Genomic DNA, 23,690 nt, shown 5'->3' with positions numbered 1-23,690 from the left:
TGGTTAGGTTGTTGGTTGAAAGAGGGGTATAAAGGGAATAATGTGTCTTGAAATTGGCGGGAGATGACGTGGTTTGCTCATAGCCGTGTACTTTAAGACCAACCGACTTGTAGGGGTGTTTCGTTGGGCTACTTGAAATTAAGGATTGCAATGGGTCGGATTTGGATTTGGTGTTCGTTGGGCTACTTGAAATTAAGGACAATGGGTCGGATTTGGATTTGGTGGAGCTTCACCCGTATCTATTCGTATACTCCCTATGTATTTTAATTAAAAAAAAAATACACTTTTCAAATGTCGTATTTTATTACAATTTCCTTTTTGACATTTCATAGTCCTCGATTTCAATTATATTAATATTAATTTCTCTTTTTTTTTCATGGACCTCACACTTACTCACATTATCTTTTTACTACATTAAATAATTCACTCACTACCCACTTTCATCTTATTTTAATAAATTCAACTCACACTCCTACAAATATATGCCGGTCAAAGCATATCATTTAATAAACTACGGAGGGGGTATCATTATGCTTCTTCCACATTCACCGTCACTCGCTTAACCCATCACTCACATCCACTCATCTACTATTCGTGGATGAAACGAGTTGATCGGGTGAATATTTTGTTTTAAAAAAATTACTTCAACTTTAACATATAGTCACTTTCATCAAATACAAAAAAAATTGTATAAAAAAATAACAATAAATGCTTTGAAAAGTAAAAAATTGCAATAAGAAATAAAAATATTTTCTTGAATATATAATGTCTTTATTAAATCTAGGTGAAAAATAAATTAAACGGATGGACGGAGCAAGAGTCATCTGTATGACTGTATCCGACTCGATTCGTCACCCGCATCGCTTCCGTTTATTTATGTTATCCATCTATTTAATAACTGCAATTGGATCGGGTAAATATGTATCCATTTAATTTGTCATCCCTGTTTGGAATGAGCTGGAAATGAGCTAGAATCTATTTCACTGTTTGGTTGGTATATTTACCTTGGAACCTCACACCTGACGAATTTTAACTCTACTCCATCACTGGGGCCCTAAAATCTCATAACTCTTCTCCCCGTATGTAAGTATGTTTGTCATTCCATTCCATCCAAGATACAAATCCTAATTCATAAGAGAGAGGGAGATCGAAGAGCATCTCCAACGGTTATTATAAGAATTGTAGCTTGCATTGCCACATCAAAATTTTAGGCTAGTATACTTTTTAGCTAAAATAAAAGCCCATGATTACATATATTTATGGAGTATAAATGTATAATACCCCAAAACTTCCAACAAGAAATCTACCAACTATACTGCATATATATTAGTAAGCATTAATAATACTCCGTATCTACCAACTATACTGCATATATAATAGTACACACATTTATCATGTGATTACTATTAGTAAGCATTAATAATACTCCGTATAGATTTGGACTTTAGTTTTGGTTAGAACAACGAAATTAAACATAAAATTTTGAAATTGCAAACCAATATAAAAGAAAAAAGACTGTACCACGAATGATTATATATGTTGTTATTAACATTGAGAAATTACAATTTGGGAAAAATTGCAAAAATAATAGTAAGTCAATAATGTTCTCCTTCCACCACCCTCTTATTACCACCACCACCAAATTGTCTCTCCCCTCACACTTGCACCCTTCCCTGCAATCATCTCCTATGAGAAGAAGTCCTATTTCGGCCGGTTCGTACACGGAAATCGAGAATGACGGGGAGGTGGAGCTTAGTATGCCACCGGGGTTACGACGAGAAGCAATGCCGCGACACGTGGCAATGATAATGGATGGGAATATGAGGTGGGCTAAGCAGAAGGGGTTGCCTGGGAGTGCAGGCCATGTTGCTGGAGTTAAGTCTTTGACAAAAGTGGTGGAATTATGCATAAAATGGGGTATCAAAGTTCTTACTGTCTTTGGTTTCTCCATTGATAATTGGCTTCGTTCCAAAGTCGGTAACTTCTTATTCTCTTATCTACAATATACAATCCTTGCATCAATCTCTTCCCAATAACTATGATATTGATAGGAAGGAATACAATTTGTGCAAATTTGAAATGCTTTCATTTGGTATGTTGCGTGTTTGCATCGACCTCTTGGGCCTCTTTACCTACCATTTGCGCATTTTCACTCACAAGGCCCATCAACACTAGGCCCATTAATTTATTGTTTTGCCCCTTAGACCCCTTTCATAAGGCCCACAATTCCGTACTTTGTATGTTTAGCTTTACTTTTCACCACATCATTAATCAACTTGCACAAATAAGATGATAAAAAAAAGTACACGAATACATATTTGATATTTCTAACTTGTATATAGTGTCAATGATTCAGTATGAAACATGAGGAATTGTATGATTTGTGTGTTTCCTCTATCATCCCTTAACTTTTCATGTGTTTAATTTGATGTGTTTGGAATTCTTAAATATTATTACACGTATGTACAAAATCAATACCCTCAAAACTTAAAATTTTTGTAAATCTTCCACCAATTCCACATACAAATTCTCGATACAAATTCAAAAAATCACACAAAAGCTCTACACTTAGAGTGCGTTTTACTTATTTTTTGTAAATTTATCAAAACTTATTTTATTTATATATTGTATTATGACAACCTTTTTTTTTTCCTTTGATTTATCTTATCTGAATGTATCTAAACTAAATTGAACTTCAAAAGGTCTTGCGCGCACAAGGTGTACAATAAATTTATTGTACACCAAGATAACTTTTACCATTTTTTTGTAACTTTAACCTAGTTTTGATTAACTTTTATAAACGTTGATAGATAAACATTTTAAAATGTTAAATGATTAATTTTATACCTTATTAGTGATTTTGAAGAAATAAGTTTTATTAAAATGAAAAAATTTATCACTAAAAAATAGATAACTTTTACATATATAAGCTTAACTTTTAAGCATTTTGAGTTAACTTTTACTCCGGTGTACAATATTTATTGTACAACCATTGTAAATAAGAATTTGTGATTGAACTTATATGTACAGATTTTCTTTAAATAACTGAAGATAAGATAAACAGAACAAAGCCTTATGAGTTCTAAATTAGGATTTTTAAATCTAAAATTGATTTTGCACCACATAAACCGATAAACTCCTCTAATGGCTACCTTAAGATGTGGGTATTATCTTTAAATCTATAAACACCTACCTTAAAATGTGGGAATTTTAAGTTACAGAAAATTCTGAAAAATTGTGTTTCACATCCATAAAAAAAAAAAGATAGCCACTTAATTTAAGAGTTTTAAACCAATCAGGCAACTACAACGCTTTCCTTTTGACATTGACCGTACTTAATTGTGTAGTTTAAATATGGCGGCAAAATCAACTAACTACGCACTGAATTTCCAAAATACAGTTACAAACACAATTAACCAACCAAAAATGTTATCCCTCCACCTCCCACCTACAACAACTTTCTCATTCTCTCTCCTAAAATCCAACCCTCAAAAACCCACTAATCATCTCATTTTCCACTTCAACTCTTCCCTCTCTTCTTCTTCTTCCCGTAAATTCGAGAAGCTTCCTTTCGGAATCGCCTCGGCGGCTCCCACTGCCTCCAAAGTGGGACCCGCCGAGGCGGAGGAGGAAGAGGTGGAGCTGCCAGCGGGGTTGCAGCGAGAAGCGATGCCCCGGCACGTGGCGGTGATAATGGATGGGAATGTGAGGTGGGCCAAGCAAAGGGGGTTGCCTGGGGGTATGGGGCATGAAGCAGGGGTGAGATCGTTGAGGCAGATGGTGGAGTTATGTGGGAAATGGGGTATCAAAGTTCTGACTGTCTTTGCCTTCTCCTGTGATAATTGGGTTCGCCCACAAGTCAGTACTTCTTTATCCTTTTCATTTCTCTCTCCCTTTCACTATCTGTTGATTTTCTTCCTTTTTCTTTTTAAATACTTCCTCCGTTTCAAAAAAGTTGTAATACTTTAATTAGCACGTTTGCCAAGATACAACTTTGACCGTCAATATCTCTAATCATACTTTTTTTTATCTTAAAATTTAATATTATAAAAATATATAATGAAATCAATACACTACCATTTTACTTATTCGCTTTTAACAAATTAGTTAAAACTTATGGTTAAAGTTAGTAAATAAATAGTGGCAAAACTGAAAGTGTTGCAATTTTTTTTGAAACTAGGATGTATATATTTGTCGTATTTTGGAAAAAGCGAGACTATTTGAGTAACTTGTTCTCCATCTAACACCAATTGAAATTATGTCACTACTCTAGTACGGTTACAATTAGGACTGGTAGAGCCCTATACCATCAAATGAAGTATAACCTTACCAAACAACACATGTGAGTGTTTCACGTTGACAAAAGATGAGAGGGTTGAGCACTTATTGAGGCTACTCCCCTTTATCGCCATATTATTTTAATGTTGAATCTCTTACCATCTTGTGATGTGAACTCTCTAGCTGAAGAAAAGTCGTGTCACGTTCATGCATTTGGGCTAAATAAATTTGATTTTGTTAGAAGAAAAAGTGATAACAAGGTTAAGTTTGAAAATGCAGGTGGAGGTTGATTTTCTAATGAGCTTGTTCGAGAAAGGAATTAAATCTGAATTAGACAACTTTATCAGGTATAGGAACATTCCCTTTCAATCTATTTGTATGTATCAATTTTTTTTTTTTTACCTCTCTCTATTTAGAATTCAAGTTTCCTGTCAGTTTTCAGTGTGATTTCTTTTCGTCCTAAATAAGTGAAAATAAGGTAAACACCCTTTAGCATTAGTTGCATAGGCAAACATAATTTACACATCAAGATATTTTGTGCACTCTTTTTAGCCGAAAAAAAAAGAAAGATTGTGGCTCACCTAAAATGTTCCTAGTTTTTAAGATGGAATCACAATTTTTTTTGTTTCTAGAAGTTCCTTAATTTTCATGTCTTCTATTGCTCCCACTTAACACAACGACTCGATTTGGACCCTTTTTTTTAGCATCCAAGTGGCAAACTACTAGAACTGTCGTTTCAAATCATCGTCATTGCCAAAGTCATCAACTTCGTCGACTATAAATAAACAGACAACATGTTGCTGATTTTTCTTAAAATTTAAGACCACGAATTCTGTAACAGACTTAGACTCGTTCTCTTCGTCTGATTTGGTCTGATCTGGTCTGATTTTTCATTTTGCTGGTCTGATCTGGTTTCATTCATGTTGGTCTGGTCTGGTCCGACTTAGACTATTGTTTGGCTAATAATATTTGGTTGAACAGGCAAGGCATCAGGATATCAGTAATCGGAGACCCTTCAAAGCTCCCAAAATCCTTACAGAAACTAATAGCTGATGCAGAAGAAACCACTAAAGATTTCACAAACTTTCAACTAATTGTCGCGGTTAGTTACAGTGGTAAATACGACATCATACAAGCGTGCAAGAACATTGCTCAGAAAGTGAAAGACGGTGATGTTGAAGTAGAAGAGATCGATGAAACATTGATTGAACAAGAACTCGAGACTAACTGTACTGAGTATCCTTACCCTGACCTGTTAATAAGAACTAGTGGTGAGTTGAGGGTCAGTAATTTCTTGCTTTGGCAATTGGCTTACACTGAGCTGTTTTTTGTGAGGGCTCTTTGGCCTGATTTTGGAGAAGATGAGTTTGTCGAGGCTTTGAGGTCGTTTCAGCAAAGAAATAGACGTTATGGTGGCCGAGATTTACAGGAATCAAGTGCTGCTAATCGATAACAAAAGGAAAAAACTGCTGATGAAAGAGCTTATTCTACGGTATCAGGGCAGAAAGATGAGAATACAGTTACTATGGAAGAAAGAAAACATTTCCCTTAGCCCAATTTTTACCCTTAAAAGTAAAATTAAACTAGAAAAACTGTATCTCGCTCTAGAGCGAGATTCTTATGTATATACGAAGTACGTTTTAACAGTAATAAAGACACAGAACAGGAATTATGTACTGAGAACTCCCACCTATGGCAGAAGTGTGGATTTTAAGATTTACGGAGTATATTCCATTACTCGTTACAAAGTATTAGAACACAAACTCGTTTTTCATTGAAAATATTTTCCGTTAAACCAAACGGGGCCATTTAAGGGGAACCTTATTGCATCTGTTAATTGACCAGCTAGTCAGAAAATTCATGTCCCAATTTATCATGTTTCCTTATATTTGGTAAGGATCAAAACGTTCCTCTGTCCCTAAAAAAAAGTGTCGCATTTCCTAAAATAGTAATAGCTACTAACATTTCTTTAACTTTTACCTCGGATTTTGTTAGGGGCGACCGTTTATAAATGCACTCAGGACGGAAAATTCAGTATGAAGATGTTCCTGCATAACTAAACTTTTTTTTCTTAGCTCTGTTGCCCAAGAATTAGAGTAATGGTTCTTTTCATGAATTCATTTTACCCAGAACTAATCTAATCCAAACCCCTTCAAATTTCTTTTCTTTAGATTAGTTTTTAAATATAAAAATACCAGCAAACTTTAAATGAAGCACAAGGTAACTAAAAAAAAAGTATATTTGGTGTAATACTTGTATAGTTGTAAATGTACAAGAGTGTGCATCTTTAAAACAAAAGAGCTGATTAATACACAAAAATGCCATCATAAATTTAAATGCTTGCACACATTATTTCACAATGCTTTAAATTGTCCATCAAAATTTATCATGTACTCCTTTATCTTTCTAATTGTAAGCTTAATCAACTCCCTTGATCAGTGTTTTGGTTCTTCACCATCTCTTCCGCCGGGGAAACCTAGTAGTGGTGATATCCTCTTCTCAGCACCCCTCATCCATCGTAGCTCACCAGAATCTCCCTTCTATGACCCAGACTACACGCGAGCAAAACACATACAAGATGGAGTCATCACCTCTGTAGCAAGAAGCCGCTACTTCAGCCAACTCAGTGCGCTGGCAAAAGACTATGTCGCGGCCCCACTTTCTGGGTGGAACTTGCTCATGAAGTACACTCTGGGAACACCAGCAGTCACTAGTTATGGTATCTTTGACACTGGAAGCAGCTTTACCTGGATCCAGTGTCGTCCATGTGTTCATTGCTATAAGCAAGGAAATTACACGGTTTTTAACCCACAAAACTCGTCTACATACCGACAAGTCCAATGTACAGATCAAGAGTATTGTTCCATGGCACCAGGGCATACATGTGGGAGCAATAACTCTGAAGACCCTGATTTCCCCTTCTGTGTCTATCATACTTCCTACAGGGACAAATCATCAAGAGGGGTAGTCTCGACAGAAACCCTAACTCTATCAGCCGAGAATACCTCAAGGACTATGGACAACATGGTTTTTGGTTGCGGTCATGACAACCATGATGTAAGCCATAGTCCTGGAATTGTAGGGGTAGGCAACCAGAGTGCCTCCCTCGTCCGTCAATTAACTGTCTCTCACTTCTCCCACTATGTCTTCGCCAATGGGACCCACATCCGGGGGGTAGCCCACTTTGGGCCCGGAGCATTCACGTCAGACGTTGGGATGACAACACCCCTTTTGCCTAACGGTTATGGGGTCTATTACCTAAACCTCACAGGGATCAGTGTGGATGGGTCAGAAGTGAACCTTCCAGCAGGGATTTTCGAGAAATCTAAAGATGAGAACGGAACAGATGTTGGATTTATCATAGACTCAGGAGCCTCATATACAATGCTACGAGGTGAAGCTTTTGACATCTTGGTGAGTGTTATCATGGATGTTATGTCTGAGTATACCCCGGAAAGCACTGAGCATTTCGAGTTATGCTACAGGGATATTAGTGATGCTCCAGAGGTGGTGTTCCACTTCAATGGCCTAGACTACATGTTATGTGATGCAAATTTATGGATAAGACACTCTGGGTTATATTGTCTGGCTATGATCAGGCTCAAAGAAAGTGAGGGTAAGGTGTCGATATTAGGATTTCACCAGCAAAGGAATGTTCATATTGGGTATGATCTGGAAAACAACTTGCTAAGTTTAGTCTATTCAGGAGCTTGTCCTGATGACGCTGTCGATTTTCTGGAAGGGTAAAGGCAGCATGCACTATTCTTCAACTATACATTGCATCTACATATATATAGCACTCCATGGACAACAAATCAGAACTAAAAGCAGAAAATTCAAGGGTAACTGGGTAAGCCAGATCCTTGATCTCAATGTCTCACATTTAGGGGGGGGTGTTGGTATAAATACTGATGTAAATAACTGAAGTCCTCTAAATATTCAGGGGAAATCAGAATCTTATGCTAGAAGTCACTAAAAATAATGGTAAAAACTTATCTATTTGTCTAAACTGATCAATTCAGTGGAGTATCTAGGTAGGTGTTTGATTGATTATTAACCCCTTGCAAGAATTGAAAGCCATACCCAACTTTTTTGCCCATCAAAATTCCATGAATCAACCACCAACACAGATTAGTTCCACAATGACACTCAAAGAAAATGAGAACATCATGTAAAGCCAAGTAATAAACAGGAATAACGACATTATAGGCAACACAAAATTGCTTTCTATTATAAGTATTATTTACTAAGTTGACTGTACATTAAAAACTACCAACAAGCATGATCATCCAATGTGCCAATCATAGGACACGGACCCAGGATATGGATCCACGAGTGGCAACTTATCTAAGTAAATAAACAGCCGGTTAACATTCTCCATCATGATAACTGATAAATCAACAATATCGCATTCATCAGTGTAAATCCAAAGGTCACCTGACTTAACTCCTTTTAGACAATCTCGACAAAAGGGGCATGATTGAGACCGAGCAGACCTGTATTAAACATAAAAACAATTCCAGCATCAGATTCCCACATCTTGCAGTGGAGATCCAAATTCTTAGAAAGAGGAGCAAGCACTCCCAAACAGTCCAAAGATCCAACATGACATCCACCAGGCCAGATCCTATTACACTAGCTTTCACAACTCAAAATAATTTTTGGGTTTTTAAGTAAAAAGTGTTGTCACGAACTTTTTGAACTGAAACTGTAAGAATACCCTAAAGCACTTCTCAGCATCTTTCCTCTCTCTGTGCTCTTTTTCCTCTTTTTTTCACTACAACAAAAGCTTGACCTCAACTGACACTTAGCAAGGTTGACCAATCCTAGCAAATAAAAAGTCTAAAAGGTTGGGTAGACAAACTGTTCAAAAAATGGGTATCGATTAGGGATTAAACAGATGGCCTAGGTAGGGCATGTGTTATACAAAGTGATAAGAGTTCTTTAAAGTCCACATGCAGGCTTCTCATTTCAGCATTGAGCTAGCAGAAGAAAAAAACAGCTCCAATAAACATGAAATCAAACAGAGAGCTTACCAGTCTTTGTAACACTTCAAGCACAGTGAGTGGCTGCAATTAGGCAGTACAACTTTGTCATTTATCTCCATGCAAATGCCACACTCCTCTTCTATTTCTTTCTCCAGTTCCATTAAATCATACTTCTCATACACATCTTTTCTTCTATACCTCAGGGCACATACTTCCTTTTGTTTCCGATCATCCAATTCTGTAATTCCTGTTTGCAGTTGCAGCAGAGAAGGAAAAATCACACCTAAAACAAAAGGAAAAAAACATTAGAGCTCGTAAAATGTGGACCTTTAAAACCCTACTAATCAATCTCTATCCCAATCCAATCACACATTCCTCCACAACCAAGAAAGAAAAGGAGTACAAAAAAATGTTATAGTAAAAGAGGTAAATAGGGAAAGAAACTGAGAGTAGAAGACATTTCCATATAGAGTATTGACTTAGGCAGGTATAGTAAGCATCTTAATTTATAGCTCACCATAAAACTGTCGAATGCTTGCTTTCTTTTCATGGACAGACATAGTAGTTTTGCCATCTTCATAAGTCTGCACATCAACCAAAAATCATGACATACTCCAATCCATAATGGGTATTTCACATTTAGAAGTTAAGCATTAAGTGCCTAATTTTCTATTTGTAAGAAGGGAGATCAGCCCCAGAACTTGTTGAGGCAATTTAAAGTTAGAGGAAAGGGTTGATAGTTTGATACAGACATGGCAAAGGAATAATATGTATACCATAAAAATTAGAATTCTGAGTAACCCAAGAGCACCGGCAAGGTAACAGTCGGTCCACTGAACAAGGAAAAGAAATAAGTGAGCTGCTGGGCTGTAGGATAGTCTCATTTGAAAGCAAGCACCATCAGGCTGTCTTCTGTATCCTGAAGCACTGAGAGATCGAAAGGCAGGGTATACAATAAGATAATATTGAGACAAATTCAATTGAGATTTCAGCAAACATCTAACATCATAAAGAATATAATTGGTTATGCTGCATTGAAGTATATGAAACTATGAAAGCAAACCAAGAACCAGCCAGCCTACAGAAACCCTGTAATGAACCCAACTAACGAGGCCCAAGAATAGCAGCCCAACAACAATAGCAACACAACAACAAACAGGGACAACATAGCAGTCAGTAGGGAATAGTCAGTAGGGGAGGTTAGCATAAATAGAAGAAGAGAGGAAAGAGAAAGTCATGGAATTTTGGTGTTAGGAATAGAGATTTGTAGCCTAAAGCTACTAACTTGGAGATTTGTAGCCTCAAGCTACTACTTTTGTAACCCTAAACTCTATTCTGAGTTCTTCCCTTAATCAAAGCACACAACTTTTCTTCTTGAGTTTTCTTGTATCTGTTGGCTGGGGTTGAGTTCTTTACAAACCCCAAGAAGGTACTTTATGTTTACATTTCTATCCTATTCCCAGGGTAGATGGACTGTGCACAGCTTCTAGTCTGGGTGACATACAGTGAACTGAAAGACGGGAGTTACTGGCTTCATGTCCTTATTTAGCTTATGAATTCAACATGATGTTTCACAATTTCCTCTTTGGAATATTAAAAGCAGTTAATACAAATGGCCTATAAGATACTTGCACTTGACAAGCATGCAAAAACAAACAAAAAAAACTCTATCTGATAGTTGGTTTGTGAAAATTAGCATATAAAACTCGGACACCCAAACTTAAAAGTTAAAACACATATCTTATATGCTGCAGTGCTGCAATTTCAGATCACATGTCATCTACACATAATGCTTCTTTTCAACATGGGGCACTAGGAAGTAGGAAAGTTCTTTTGCATTTTAAGTGATTCTACAATTTTTAATTAAAAAAATCTTAGGCAACTAAACTCAAATCACAGATGTTATTTGCTTCACCAATCACCATTAGCAAACATCTGAAGTTCATAAAAAAACTTCTTTCCAATAAAGTCACTTATAACGTTTCTCGCGTTGAACACTACAGTTGCGGATACACCCCTCTCTGTCTCTGACGAACTACATCGCTAGTTTCACGCCACCAAACAGGATTAGTGAATCGTACAGACAACTCCAGAAAACGAGTAAAGTGAACTCGACATTTACATATAAACTTCCAGAACCACGAGTATAATAACTCAAGAGGGTAGATAGTTTTCCTTTATTCAATGGTTTTCCCTCGCGATTCACTGTATATGCTACAAACCTACTAATACTATAGAAGACTGCCAAATCGGTCTGTCCTGTTTTCACAGAGGTAAATATAACTCTTGCCTAATATCCAAAATTCAGCTTCATTAAGTTATTTTTACCATAAGAAATAACACATGCATTCACCAATAAGTTTCAATTTTCAAATTCTAACGCAACTAGAAGCTCTTATCAAGTCCAATTCCAGCTTCAAATTGATCCACAAACTGGTTCAAACTATAAAAAAAAGTAACACAATTCACAAAAAAATCGTAATAATACTTTCTGCAGTTTCTATTTTATTCTATACTTCTATTATCATAATCAATTCATGCAACTGCAATACTAAAATCGCAGCATCAGCATTGTAATTACTAAAATACAAATATTCCAAAATTCATGATACTTAAAAAAACGCAATAAGCAAACCAGCAGAATCATAAACTGAGAAAAAAAAAACGGAATTTACTGGAGGAAAAAAAAAGAGAAGATGAAATTACAGAGTATTAGCGTGCTGGATATCAGCTTCAAGAGCTTTAATAGATTCCCGAAAAGATTTCCTCATTCTCATCGTCATTCATAACAATAAGTAGTAGCCAATGACCAATTCACCATACAGAACTTCAAATTTCTGCGAAAATTTCACAGAAAACAAAATTTAAATTCAACGCTACTCAAAACTAAATCGGATCTCGAAGAGTATAAATTAGGGAGGAATCATAAACCCTAGAAACAAATTTATAAACCCCAGAAATTGTGAAAAACGAAGAAAGCTTACTTTTCACGAATCACGAGACGCTGAAGAGAGAGAAAGAGTGTGTATGAGAGTGTGGGATATTTCGTCGCCTTCCATAGAGGAGATGAGCGGGTAGTTGTAACTTCTGCCGCTTTCTTTTTTTCCTTTATTTTTAGAAAATTGCTTGCAGAGTAATAACTAATAAACAGGGAGGTGAAACGCAGCGTTTATCTGGTGATTTTATGCGTTACCCTTTTCTTTAGGCCAACGCTATTAGGACGTGGCGCCTTGGTTATGGAAGATTGTGTTTGTTTTTCCATCTTTAGCTTTAGTTATCTTTGCTAAATCTTTTGAAAAAAAATAATATCTTGTGAAACTAATCCACTGAAATTTGGTTAACGGTTGGAGCAAAACACACATAAAAAAGTAGTAGCTTGAAAATCCGATGTGACAAATGAAAACAACATATATCAATTTGCTTACCACTAAAGATCCTCTAATATACGTAATATATGTGCAATATATTATCTCATAAGAATGTTATATAGAGTATATCAGCAACTCTTTTTTGGTGTAGGAGAGCCACGAAATCAATTACATAGACGAGATTCGAGGTTTCTACAAGGAATCGAACCCCATATCTAATATGAATAAATGAGCCTTGGTCCTCCGTCTAGACCCTCAAGGAAACATCAGTTTACTATCAAATATTACAATTTTTATTGTTAACCCTATTTTCTACGGACATAGTTTCGAAATAATAGGAACAATTTTTTTAAATAGGTATTTCAAAATAATAGAGATACTGTGTTTTATTCTAATTTTGTTAGATGACTCAACCTATTTAGTGATTTCACACTACTTTTTTCCCACTTTACTTACAACATTCCACTCAATCTACTTTTATATTCCATTTTTATTCATAAATATCCGCTCAACCTATTTTTTATTCTTTTTTTCTTACACCATTCCACTCCACTCAACCTAACTTTTTATTATTCTTTTCTTACAACATTTCACCTTTCCTATACTTATTTCTTACATTCCAATCATCTATATTGGTTATTGTCAAATGCATAAGTGTTTCGTTATTTCGAAACGGAGAGAATACTTATTTTAAAAAAAGTCTAGGGGTCTAGTGCTATTGGTTTGTATGCTAGGACAATGGTCGTCCCTGTTTATACATAGTACATCTATTACTCTTTTTATTTGTTGATAGAGTCCTATGGCAATGATGTAGACGAGATTGGATCTCATATTTTCGGTACCATATTACAAGTCTTTAACAAACTATTATCAAACTCAATCCCCCAAAGAAAATTATTTGCTATTAGAGTGATTGTTGCCTCTTCCTTATTAATTTAGAAAATAACATGAATTGGATATAAATAACAATGCGACAAATAACAAAAATGAAAACGTTCAAAAATATATCAACTTTAACAACATAATTAAATGGGGAATACCTATAATGAGAAAGTAACCACATTAAAAACTTATACATATACGTAAATATTTAATTACTAGGAAATGGAAGATTTCCAAACCTAAAAATCCACAAATACGAGTGTAGTTTTTATTTCAAATGATCCTATTGGTCCAATGTACTCCTTCCGTCCCAGATTAGTTGTTACACTTATCTTTATTGAAAAAATAGATGTGCTAGGAGTTAGTGAGGTATATTTTAATTGAATGAGAGAGGGTGTGAGGACCAAAAAAAATTTAGTGAGAAGGGAGACAATATAATAATTGTGGAGTCATTCCTAATTTAAAAGTGTAACAACTAATCTGGGACGGACGAAAAAGAAAAGTGTAACAACTAATCTGTGACGGAGGGAGTATAATTTTTTAAAAAAAAATTCTCTAACTTTCAAGGATTTTAGCTTATAAAGAGTTAATAGAGTAATCGACAACGTAACCCCAAAAACCTCAATTGGGACACATGGCTCATGAGATGATGAGCCCCCGGCCCTCATCCTCCCTAAAATAGTGAAATCTTGATATCAAAGAAAAACATTGTGCTAAACTGGGACGGGACAAATTAATTTGGGTTGAAAACTGAAGCATGGGACTATGGGAGTCGGTTGGCCTATCCCACTCTCTCTTTCGGTTGCATTAGCACTGCTGTTACGAGTACTGTTCTTTCACTCCTTTTCACCGTGGAGTATTTTTCTTTGACTACTCTCCTAAAGCTGTCAAAAAGCGACCCGATCCGAAAAATCGACTGAAACCAACCTACTTCCAAACCAAATATATCCGACAAATAGTCAGACAAAAACCAACCCGAACCGATCTGTTGTTGACCCGAAATTCGATTTAACCCCTGAATAGAGCCGTTAAGACTTAAGTGACGATATTATTTCAGAAGACTGTATCCACTTTGCTACACAAAAGTATTACCTCAGTCGACTAGACCAGTCAGATGAGGTAAAAGCATAATGAATCAGAATGCAGAGGGCTGAATCCCACAACCAAATATCAGATATCCCCTAAACCTCCAGATACATTGATAAGTGATAACCACACATTAGATATCTACTACACTGTCCAAACGGACACTTACCATGTAATATCATCCCCAGACCATAAATCTAATAATGCAGTATATAATCAAGATACACAGAAAACGCAACATACCATTCACCACACATCATCACAGACACCGGTTACAAAATGCAGAAATATTCAAGGGAAGAAAAGCTCACAACTAAAACAATTTTAGTCTGTAACGTGTTCACAGATATACATATGAAAAGCATACAAGTAAGGACAGAAGAAAGAAGTTGATCAACTTTGACAAGGATCCTAACGAGTTTTCATTAATTATGAGCTTACTTTCAGTAATGTTTAAGATCCTATTTATTTAAGCACTAGACTACAAGTTTACACATTGTTATACACGGGCAAAAGCCAAAAGGGACACACAAATTTAAACAGTTTTCCCTTCTCATTAAGGCTAGCTGCCTTGTGAAATAGCTGATTACAAGCCAATTGAAAACTGTTTCATGATAAAGTTACAGGAAAGACAAATTCTTAAAGCCACAGAGTAACACATAAATGCTAACAAGCTCACATACCACCTATAAATAAGTGTAAATATAGGGTTTTAATGCGAAACAAGAACAAAGCCAAAACTCATCAAACTCAGAAATAACAAGAAGAATCAAACCGAAAGGGAACTAACCAACTAAATGAACTAATGACATCAAAACAGGTCCCTAGCTCTAATTTTAACATTCGGAAGAATGCCCATATATCATCCGACTCCACTAGCAAAACCACACTTCCCCTAATGTATGTCATACAAGACTGATTCAAAACAGACTAATTAACTATGGACAAAATTTCCTAATGTAAATCATATGGCGATAGCAAGTTAGAGGAAACAATAACTACCACTTCCTTCAATTCAAGGCCTACATTTCCCTTCCAAGCATCCTCCAACTCTCCAAGTGGCCATGTATTTATCCAATCAAAAATGAGAATCCACAACATTACAAGTTCAAACAAATGAAGTTCCATAAGCTTGTACTATCATACTTCATAAAGATGCCTAGAAAGAGTCTTTCCCTCATACTTGTTCCAAGTACCAAGGGTATCAAGGACGAATAATAATAGAAGCACGAAATCTTTAATTTGTTCTAACCCAAAGGTGCAGTGACATAATAGTCTCTTACTCCTCTCACCATTACCATAAGCACCCAACTATAACAGGAGCACGTAATCTTTTATTTGTTCTAATCCAATAACAGTCTCTTCCTCCTCTCACCATACTACACTCGAAAAAGATGAACTCCTGAGTCCTAACTTTCTAACACGGAGAAAGCCTTTAAGCATCCATCCATTGAGTGTAAGGTTTTTCTACTGCTTACCTTGTCAACATGAATATTTTGTGATGCAACCACAAACATAATAATCTGAATAACCAATTAAACATAACCAAATCAAATGAACCAAAAAAGAAAATCAAACAGCATTACCCACTGCATAGTAGCATATGCACCAACTAATTATTAATCTAAACAAACAAACACAGCGCAAACTAAAACTTGCCACAACTCAATTATCACCATAACCATGCGAGGTATGAAAATTATTAGGTCCACCTGTGTGTACTGTGCATCAAAGGGCACTTTTTATGACCGCCCGGTGCACCCGGGTGCAGGTAATATATAATATGTTCAACAAATAAGCATATAATTAATCTCACACAAGAACAGCCACACCAACAGTCAAACACTATCAAAGCATAGAATTTGAAGCAGCAGATCATTCAAGCAGAAATACCGATTTTAAAAACTACCGTGATTTCCTTGTTCATCGAAACATATATCTAACCAGTTTCATCCACAACTATGTCTTAAAATCACCTAAACCAAAACTTCGATTAAAGAAATTCACCAAAATTAAACAAACATTAAGAACACACAAAATGTGGTTCAAAATTTCAATCATAAAAAAAACATAACATTATAAACTATAAAATTAGTTCTCAGGAATTTCAACCTCATCATCAGCAATCTCCTGTTGCAAATCCTTAGGATCCTTGCCATCAACAGTACACCCAACAGAAACACAAGTACCCAGAATCTCCTTCACAGTGCCCTTCAATTCTTTCGCCATAGATCTCGGCTTCATAATCTTAGCAATCTCGATGACGTCCTCAATGGAGATGTTACCAGTGTGCTTGATGTTCTTCACCTTCTTGCGGTCGCGCTCCGGCTCCTTCAGTGCCTTGATAACCAGAGCAGCGGCGGAAGGAACAACGCTGACTTTAGCCTGACGGTTTTGGACAGTAAGCTTGACGGTGACACGGAGACCCTTCCAGTCCTTGGCGGTTTCCTTGGCAATGTCTTCTCCTATTTTCTTGGGGGAGAGACCGAGGGGACCGATCTTGGGAGCGAGTGAGGAGGCAGCGCCGACTTCGCCACCGGTCACTCGGACATAGACTTCGACAACTTGGGAAGGGTCGAGCTTTGGAGGCATCTTTGGGTGGTGGATGCGACGGAGGAGAGAGAAAATGAGAGAGGGGGCAAAAAAGGGAGAGAGGAGGCGAATGAAGGAGGGGGTATGGATGATATAAAACTAGGGTTTTACAGGAGTTAAGCCCGTTGTTAGGTCTAATTTTTACAACAAAAAAATCATCAATGGGGACCTTATTTTTTTCGGCTTTTTCATGAAATACCCATGAGGTTTGCAATAATGCACCAAATACACCCGCGTATTTTGAATCACATAATATACCCCTATTTTAGCATAAGTTTGCACCAAATACCCCTAATCTGACTTTCCGTTAGTCCTCCGTTAAGTCATGTTTATAATTCACAGTATGCCCCTATTTTTAAACTTATTGCATAATATACACATGTTTGTGAACTTAGTTGCACCAAATACCCAAATTGCAGGAATTTGAATTTAATGGCTAGTTTTATTTAACCTAGGGATCAAAATATAGCGGTTATTTTCTTGTTGTTTATAAATCGAAAGAATGAAGTAATGAAGCTCCGAGGGCGTGGTGTTTTTCATCTTTATGTAAGCAAACCACCAATCACAACTCTTATACGAATAAGTTAAAGAATGGAGTTTCAAGGTACCACTATACAATTTTATACAAGTGCCAAAATATAAATTAGCTATGGATAAGATCCAACAAGAGTTACAAAACAACCTCTATGCACAAATAATACATTATATACTTTGTATGTGAGTATGTGACCAACCCCATATCACAGTTAGAGCTATCAGAGAAACACTACAACATTTTCACACCCGGAGGCGCATTTTCACAAACAGTTAGTGTTCATTCTCCGCCAATTAAAGTCTCTGCAACCGCCCTTCTCCCCAGATTGCATCATAGAGTCAAACATGTCTATTATCTAATATGCTGGGATTTCAGAAGCGCAACCACTTGATTGGGGTGAGGTATGGTCTGTTCCTGTATTAACTCCAATAAAAGTATCTGCAATGCACAAGGAAACAAGAGACATCTTTCAGTCCAATTTTGATTAGAAAGACATTTTTCCACCAACCAAGCCGGTGACAAAAGGATATTTTCACAGCATTTGTTATACCGTAACAGTTTAACAGATCTACAACTCTGATGCTACGCCCCTAATGCTTGCATAGTAAAATTCTGAATGACTACATAACTGATAACTTGTTCAAACCATATTCAACATGCTATCATCATGGTTAACACAACTACATACCCTCACACATCGCCTGCTATTATGTTCTAGCCTTCTAGCAACACAAACTATACGTGCAGCAAAAGACCGGAAAACTGAAAGATATGACACCATCAAGTATAAACCCTCACATTGCTTGCTTCTAAAATATAGCAACATAAATAACCACACAACTCGAAGAGTTAACACTATCAACCAACTGGCACTAGCTCATTTGACATTGGAACAACGGCATTACTTCCACCAACATTTGAAAATCAAACATCAGTAGTCATGCATTAGTGTAAATATCTACAGTCCAAACATTCTGAAGATACCACATTGTAAAGTATTTCATGACTTCTTTTTTTCTCAAAACTGAAGTCCTAGCATAATTCGATTACTATTCTACAGATCATGGTATTCAATTCTCAGGCAGATTAAGATTTAAGAATAACAAAAAAAAAATACTTCAAATTTGTCCTGGCTAGTTATTCTCAATACAACAAATCCAATGCTAAGACCATGTTTCATAAAGCTACCTAGAATTTTTAATCTTTAACTCATGACATTAACGAGATACACAGTCTTCTAACAATAATTAAACCACAAGAATACACAACTAACTAGAAGACTGGGCAGTAATTTTCCATTTTCACCCTCTTCTCTCCAAAAATAAACCAGAATGTAGCCTGTGAGCTACAGATAACAAGTTAAAAGTACAAATATTAATCGTGAACTAAACAATAATAACAATAATTCGCTACACATAACCATTGGGTATTCTTTTAGAAAAATCGAATTATTTTACTGAACAATAGGAATAATCTCACAAATGGTGAACAAAAAAGGGGAAAAAAAGTAATCTATAATAAATCATATAATGGACAAGTGAATTGCATGTAAAATCGCAAATTTGGATACGTAAGAGAAACAATTGCATTATACTGGGAGAGATGTAATGAGAGGAGGCTAACCTGATCAATCTGTGTATCACCAATTTCGCCATTTTCTTGTGAAATTTCTCCTTTTTGAAGAGATAGAGAACGGCCGACGAAGCCAATGTTGAGGAGCTTCATCGCGGCGAGGGCGGAGATCCAGCGCAATTGAGAAGGGGGTCTTTCGAGAGTTTGGGGGATGAACCTCTCTTGAGTTAGATTTGGGGGATTAGTGGACGCAATTTGATCAACCAAAGGTAAGCTTTCATCGGGAGAAGTTATAGACCCCAAAATTTGATTTTGAAATCGCAAATTGCAGCGAACCCTATAATTTGCGCAAATCGGGTAATCAGGAAATTGGAAAGGTTATCTTTTAGCAATGGGCGAGACATATTTTTTATTTTTGAAGCAGAGCGAAAATGGCAGGAGTGAGAAAGATGGAGTGAAGAAGGTGATTGAATTTGGGATGAAGATGCAGTGGGTCTACGAACAGGATAGGAGAGGAGAGGAGAGAAGAGAGGGTTTTTTTTTAAAAAAAAAAGTTAACCGTAGAATTTTGGATGAGTAAGGGTATATAGGTAAAATAATACTAACGGAGCACTATCGGCCGTTAAGTCTAGGGGTATTTGGTGCAAGTTAGGCAAAATTAGGGGTATATTATGTGATTCGAAAGACGCGAGGGTATTTGGTGCATTATTACAAACCTCAGGGGCATTTCATGAAAAAACCGTATTTTTTTTGTTCAACAATTAGAACTCAAGGTTAGATTTCCTTGATTATTCAAATTAATAAAATAAATATAAAATAATAAAAGTATTTTTTTTCTATTTAGAATCTTGACACCATCTAAATTGAAAAGAATTTTATGAATTGCGTTAAATATATAAGAAAAAGTATAGTCATGTGGTGTCTTGTTTGATTCGTGTACTTTACCATATAAAAATTTTATAATTTTTAATAATACGTAACAACTAGAGATATTAACGATGTAAAATATGCATTGTCATGTATTCATGTGTGCCAAAGGGAAATGGGAAAAACATTTAGGAACATAGAGAGTATTATTCATTTACTAGATTATGGCTCGTGCATGCACGGATATTCGGAAATTATTATTTGGCCATCTTTTTCATAAAATATTTATCCATAAAATATAATACGTAATTAATAAATTTTGAACATACTCATTTTATAAATTTCAGTTTTCATTCTACTACGTAATATATATTTTATATGTTTAATATGATCATTTGACCAAAATAATATGATCATTTGAACAAAATATTGAGTAAGGATACTTTATATAATTTATAAGACTATTTGACTAAAATATTAGCAAAATCGCATACTCATATTTATATTTTATAATCCTGTTTTTTAGTACATAAACAATTTATATAAAAGAGAAAAAGAAAAAAAAAAGTAGATATGTTTTATTAGGAAAGGGATTTTAGGCGGGAAAATTTTGCACCAGGAAATGACATAAAAAATTGTTATCATGATTGTTCCTCAAATACATAAACTTGGGCATTAAATTTTTATACGACTTTTATCTTTTTTAGTTGTTTTAGAGGCACGACTCACGAGTTGTATTGTTGGAGTGATGGATAAATTTAGCATTAACATGTAAGAAGTCATGGGTTCGGGGATGGGTAGCAACATTTTTTTTTTTTTTGTGAGGAAACAATCTATTACTATATACTAAAAGAGACCCAGGAATGACACGTGTCAATTTCTGGTGCGATTTTTTCCCGCCAAAATCACTTTCCCAAAAAGATGTATCTGTTTTATTTTATTTTTATTCTCTAGCTTTTTTATAAACTATTTATGTATGGAAACAAAATTTATTTTGTAAATTATGGCAATAATAGATACGACGTAATAATAATTTATTCAAAATTAGTAATATTTTAGTCAAATCACTATATTAATAATGCAAATACAAACTTTTCTATAAGACGGTCTTACACAAAAGACCACCTTAGTATCATGGAACTAAGTTAAGCAATGGAACTAATTAGTTAAGCAATGGAACCAATTAGTTAAGCACTGAAACCAATTAGTTAAGCAAAGAAATTAATTAGTTAAGCAATTGAATCAATTAATTAAGTAATGTACTGAAACCAATTAGTTAAGCAAAGAAATTAATTAGTTAAGCAATTGAATCAATTAATTAAGTAATGTAACCAATTAGTTAAGAAATTGAACCAATTAGTTAAGCAACAAAAGTGGTCTTTCTGGTAAGGCGGTCTTACACAAAAGTTGTCGTAATGCAAAATACATCACCCAATATTTTGGTCAAATTACATATTAGCATTTTAGATATGCATATTAGATGAATAAATTTAAACGGGTATGTTAAAAATGCTATAACTATGCATTAGTTTGGGAGATATTCAGTTAAATATTTTGTATAAAATTATCAAAACCCGTGCGTGCACGGGATCTAATCTAGTAAACAATAATCATGTGTGCGTATAACATGGCACTACGATGTCGTGTCACTTGCCAAGTCATTGTGACACGTGGAGAGATGTCATGTATTGCTTTGGAGATTTAATAATATAGTAGTATTTGTCCCGGGCAATACCCCGGATAACAATGTTGAATACTACGGAATATATGAAGTTTTTTTCTACGCATTGTTTACACGTGTTGGTATGCGGATTTGACTTTTTTTCAATAACTATCCGGAATTCGTTTATTTTATTTGGATGTGGTGTGTTGTACGTAGTAAGTGGCGGATCCTCCCGAGTGAAAAAATTTGTAGTGCATTTTTAGTTACACTCCCTCTAAACTTTGTACTCCGTATATAATTGTAAAAGTTGCATATTATATTGCTTAATTCTTCTACTGGCCCCCTCGTAACCAATTAGTAGATCAAACTTTTAACATTTATAACAAAATTAATGTTATAAATGCAAAAGCACACCCTACTTATAGCTAAAAATGTATTTTTTTATTGAAATAAAAATTATTTGTATTTGTCATGCGTGGTTAAGAAAATTAGAGATACAAATAAAATGAACAATATATTCAAATTTTAAATTTGTGTAAAATATAATTAGTTTAAATTGACAAATATTAATTAAACATGGTGTACATTGTACCGTGTACGTACAAAATACCAAATACACATATATGTTTAAGAAACAAAAAAGCTACAATCTTTGATTCATTTTTTTTTAAGACATTTAAACTTTTGAGCACAAATTAGATACGTACTTGGCGTAACTTTGAAGCCTATATAAATATTGTATGAAATTATAATTTGAGTTTAGGTTAAGACTCGTGTTATAGATTAAAATATTTATAGTTTCTAAATTATTATATTTAGTATATATTTTATGTTTAGGTTAGAACTTATACAAAATATGTGTGGTGGATTATATGATCTAAATTACCACAAGTATATAAAATTTATATATTCTTTTTTGTTATAAATCTTGTGTGTCATCCCTAATTATTACTCTCCCGTTCTATAATGATGTTCCAATTTAGAATTTTGACACTATTTAAATAAAGAGAATCTTATAAATCATTTTCAATACATAAGAAATAAATTATTTCCGATACATAAGAAAAAACATATTCATGAGGAATCTTATTTGATTCATTTTACTGAGTGCTTCAATATTATCAAAATTTTATATTTTTCTGCTATTGTATACAAAATGATACAAAATGTGCATTAGAAAACTGAAAAGTAAAAACTAGAACATCATTATGGTACGAATGAAATATATTACTATTTTATTAAAATTTGTCAATACATTTTTGAGTTTATGTAAAGATTCTTGTTATAAATTTTTGATGTGAGTTATGACTTATGACCCATATAAGTTCTTGGGTATGTTGTAGAGAATATTAGTCAAGATTAATTACCACAAATGATGATGAGTTTTGTGTTTGGTAGAAATTTAATTGTCATTATTATTAGTATTACTTTATATAAAGTGAAATATATTGTAAATTTGGCCTGAAGTCTGGCGATGGAACATTAAATCTATGTTCCACTCATGTTATAAGTTATCAATGGTACTATTTATAATGTTTAGATTAATTAATATATTTGATCTTCATAAAATTTCAAGTCTATGACAATTATTGTGAATGTTTGAATCGGCAAATTCATCATTTTTTTTCAAAAAAATCTTCACTTCATTTTTGATAAATCTTAAGGTTACCCACCCCATAAAATTTATCGCAATAATAAGTGGGAGGGGGAAATTGCTCATGTAACTATAATTTTTCTAAACATGTTTAAAAATGATTAGAGTTTTGTTTTGGGCAAAATAGTATGGAGTATGATTTTTCTTTTAATAAAAATCATGTTTATGATTATTAGATGTCTCATCGATTCATCCATGAGTTTTT

The 23,690-nt window shown here is 34.8% G+C and overlaps 4 protein-coding genes across 5 annotated transcripts; 2 read left to right on the top strand and 2 right to left on the bottom strand.

The window, feature by feature from the left end:
* The first annotated feature begins 1,505 nt into the window (after window positions 1-1,505).
* Window positions 1,506-6,005, top strand: LOC110803054 (dehydrodolichyl diphosphate synthase 2). Of its 2 annotated transcripts, none has more exons than XM_056827621.1 (3): window positions 1,506-1,973; window positions 4,558-4,625; window positions 5,260-6,005. In XM_056827621.1, exons 1-3 carry the CDS (start codon window positions 1,527-1,529, stop codon window positions 5,729-5,731), a joined length of 987 nt encoding a protein of 328 aa, XP_056683599.1. In that variant the 5' UTR covers window positions 1,506-1,526; the 3' UTR covers window positions 5,732-6,005. The 2 variants fall into 2 exon arrangements, with proteins under 2 accessions (XP_056683599.1, XP_021864209.2); XM_022008517.2 differs by lacking the exon at window positions 1,506-1,973 and adding an exon at window positions 1,999-3,858.
* A 572-nt stretch (window positions 6,006-6,577) lies between these two features.
* Window positions 6,578-8,295, top strand: LOC110803020 (aspartic proteinase CDR1-like). The gene has a single exon (XM_022008477.2). It carries the CDS (start codon window positions 6,667-6,669, stop codon window positions 8,023-8,025), a length of 1,359 nt encoding a protein of 452 aa, XP_021864169.2. The 5' UTR covers window positions 6,578-6,666; the 3' UTR covers window positions 8,026-8,295.
* A 194-nt stretch (window positions 8,296-8,489) lies between these two features.
* Window positions 8,490-16,328, bottom strand: LOC110803055 (E3 ubiquitin-protein ligase AIRP2). Its single transcript, XM_022008518.2, has 6 exons — window positions 12,251-16,328; window positions 11,973-12,103; window positions 10,043-10,193; window positions 9,784-9,850; window positions 9,315-9,549; window positions 8,490-8,774 (listed from the first exon to the last, which is right to left on the bottom strand). Exons 2-6 carry the CDS (start codon window positions 12,047-12,049, stop codon window positions 8,564-8,566), a joined length of 741 nt encoding a protein of 246 aa, XP_021864210.1. The 5' UTR covers window positions 12,050-12,103; window positions 12,251-16,328; the 3' UTR covers window positions 8,490-8,563.
* A 149-nt stretch (window positions 16,329-16,477) lies between these two features.
* LOC110803033 (60S ribosomal protein L12-1) lies at window positions 16,478-17,282 on the bottom strand. The gene has a single exon (XM_022008496.2). The coding sequence runs from the start codon at window positions 17,192-17,194 to the stop codon at window positions 16,694-16,696; it is 501 nt and encodes a 166-aa protein (XP_021864188.1). The 5' UTR covers window positions 17,195-17,282; the 3' UTR covers window positions 16,478-16,693.
* Between the last annotated feature and the right edge of the window lie 6,408 nt (window positions 17,283-23,690).

The sequence above is a fragment of the Spinacia oleracea genome, chromosome 1, assembly GCF_020520425.1.
Source record: "Spinacia oleracea cultivar Varoflay chromosome 1, BTI_SOV_V1, whole genome shotgun sequence".
NCBI classification, from domain to species: Eukaryota; Viridiplantae; Streptophyta; class Magnoliopsida; order Caryophyllales; family Amaranthaceae; genus Spinacia; species Spinacia oleracea.
Note: the sequence above shows the minus strand (reverse complement) of the source record. Positions and strands in the feature narration are given on the sequence as shown.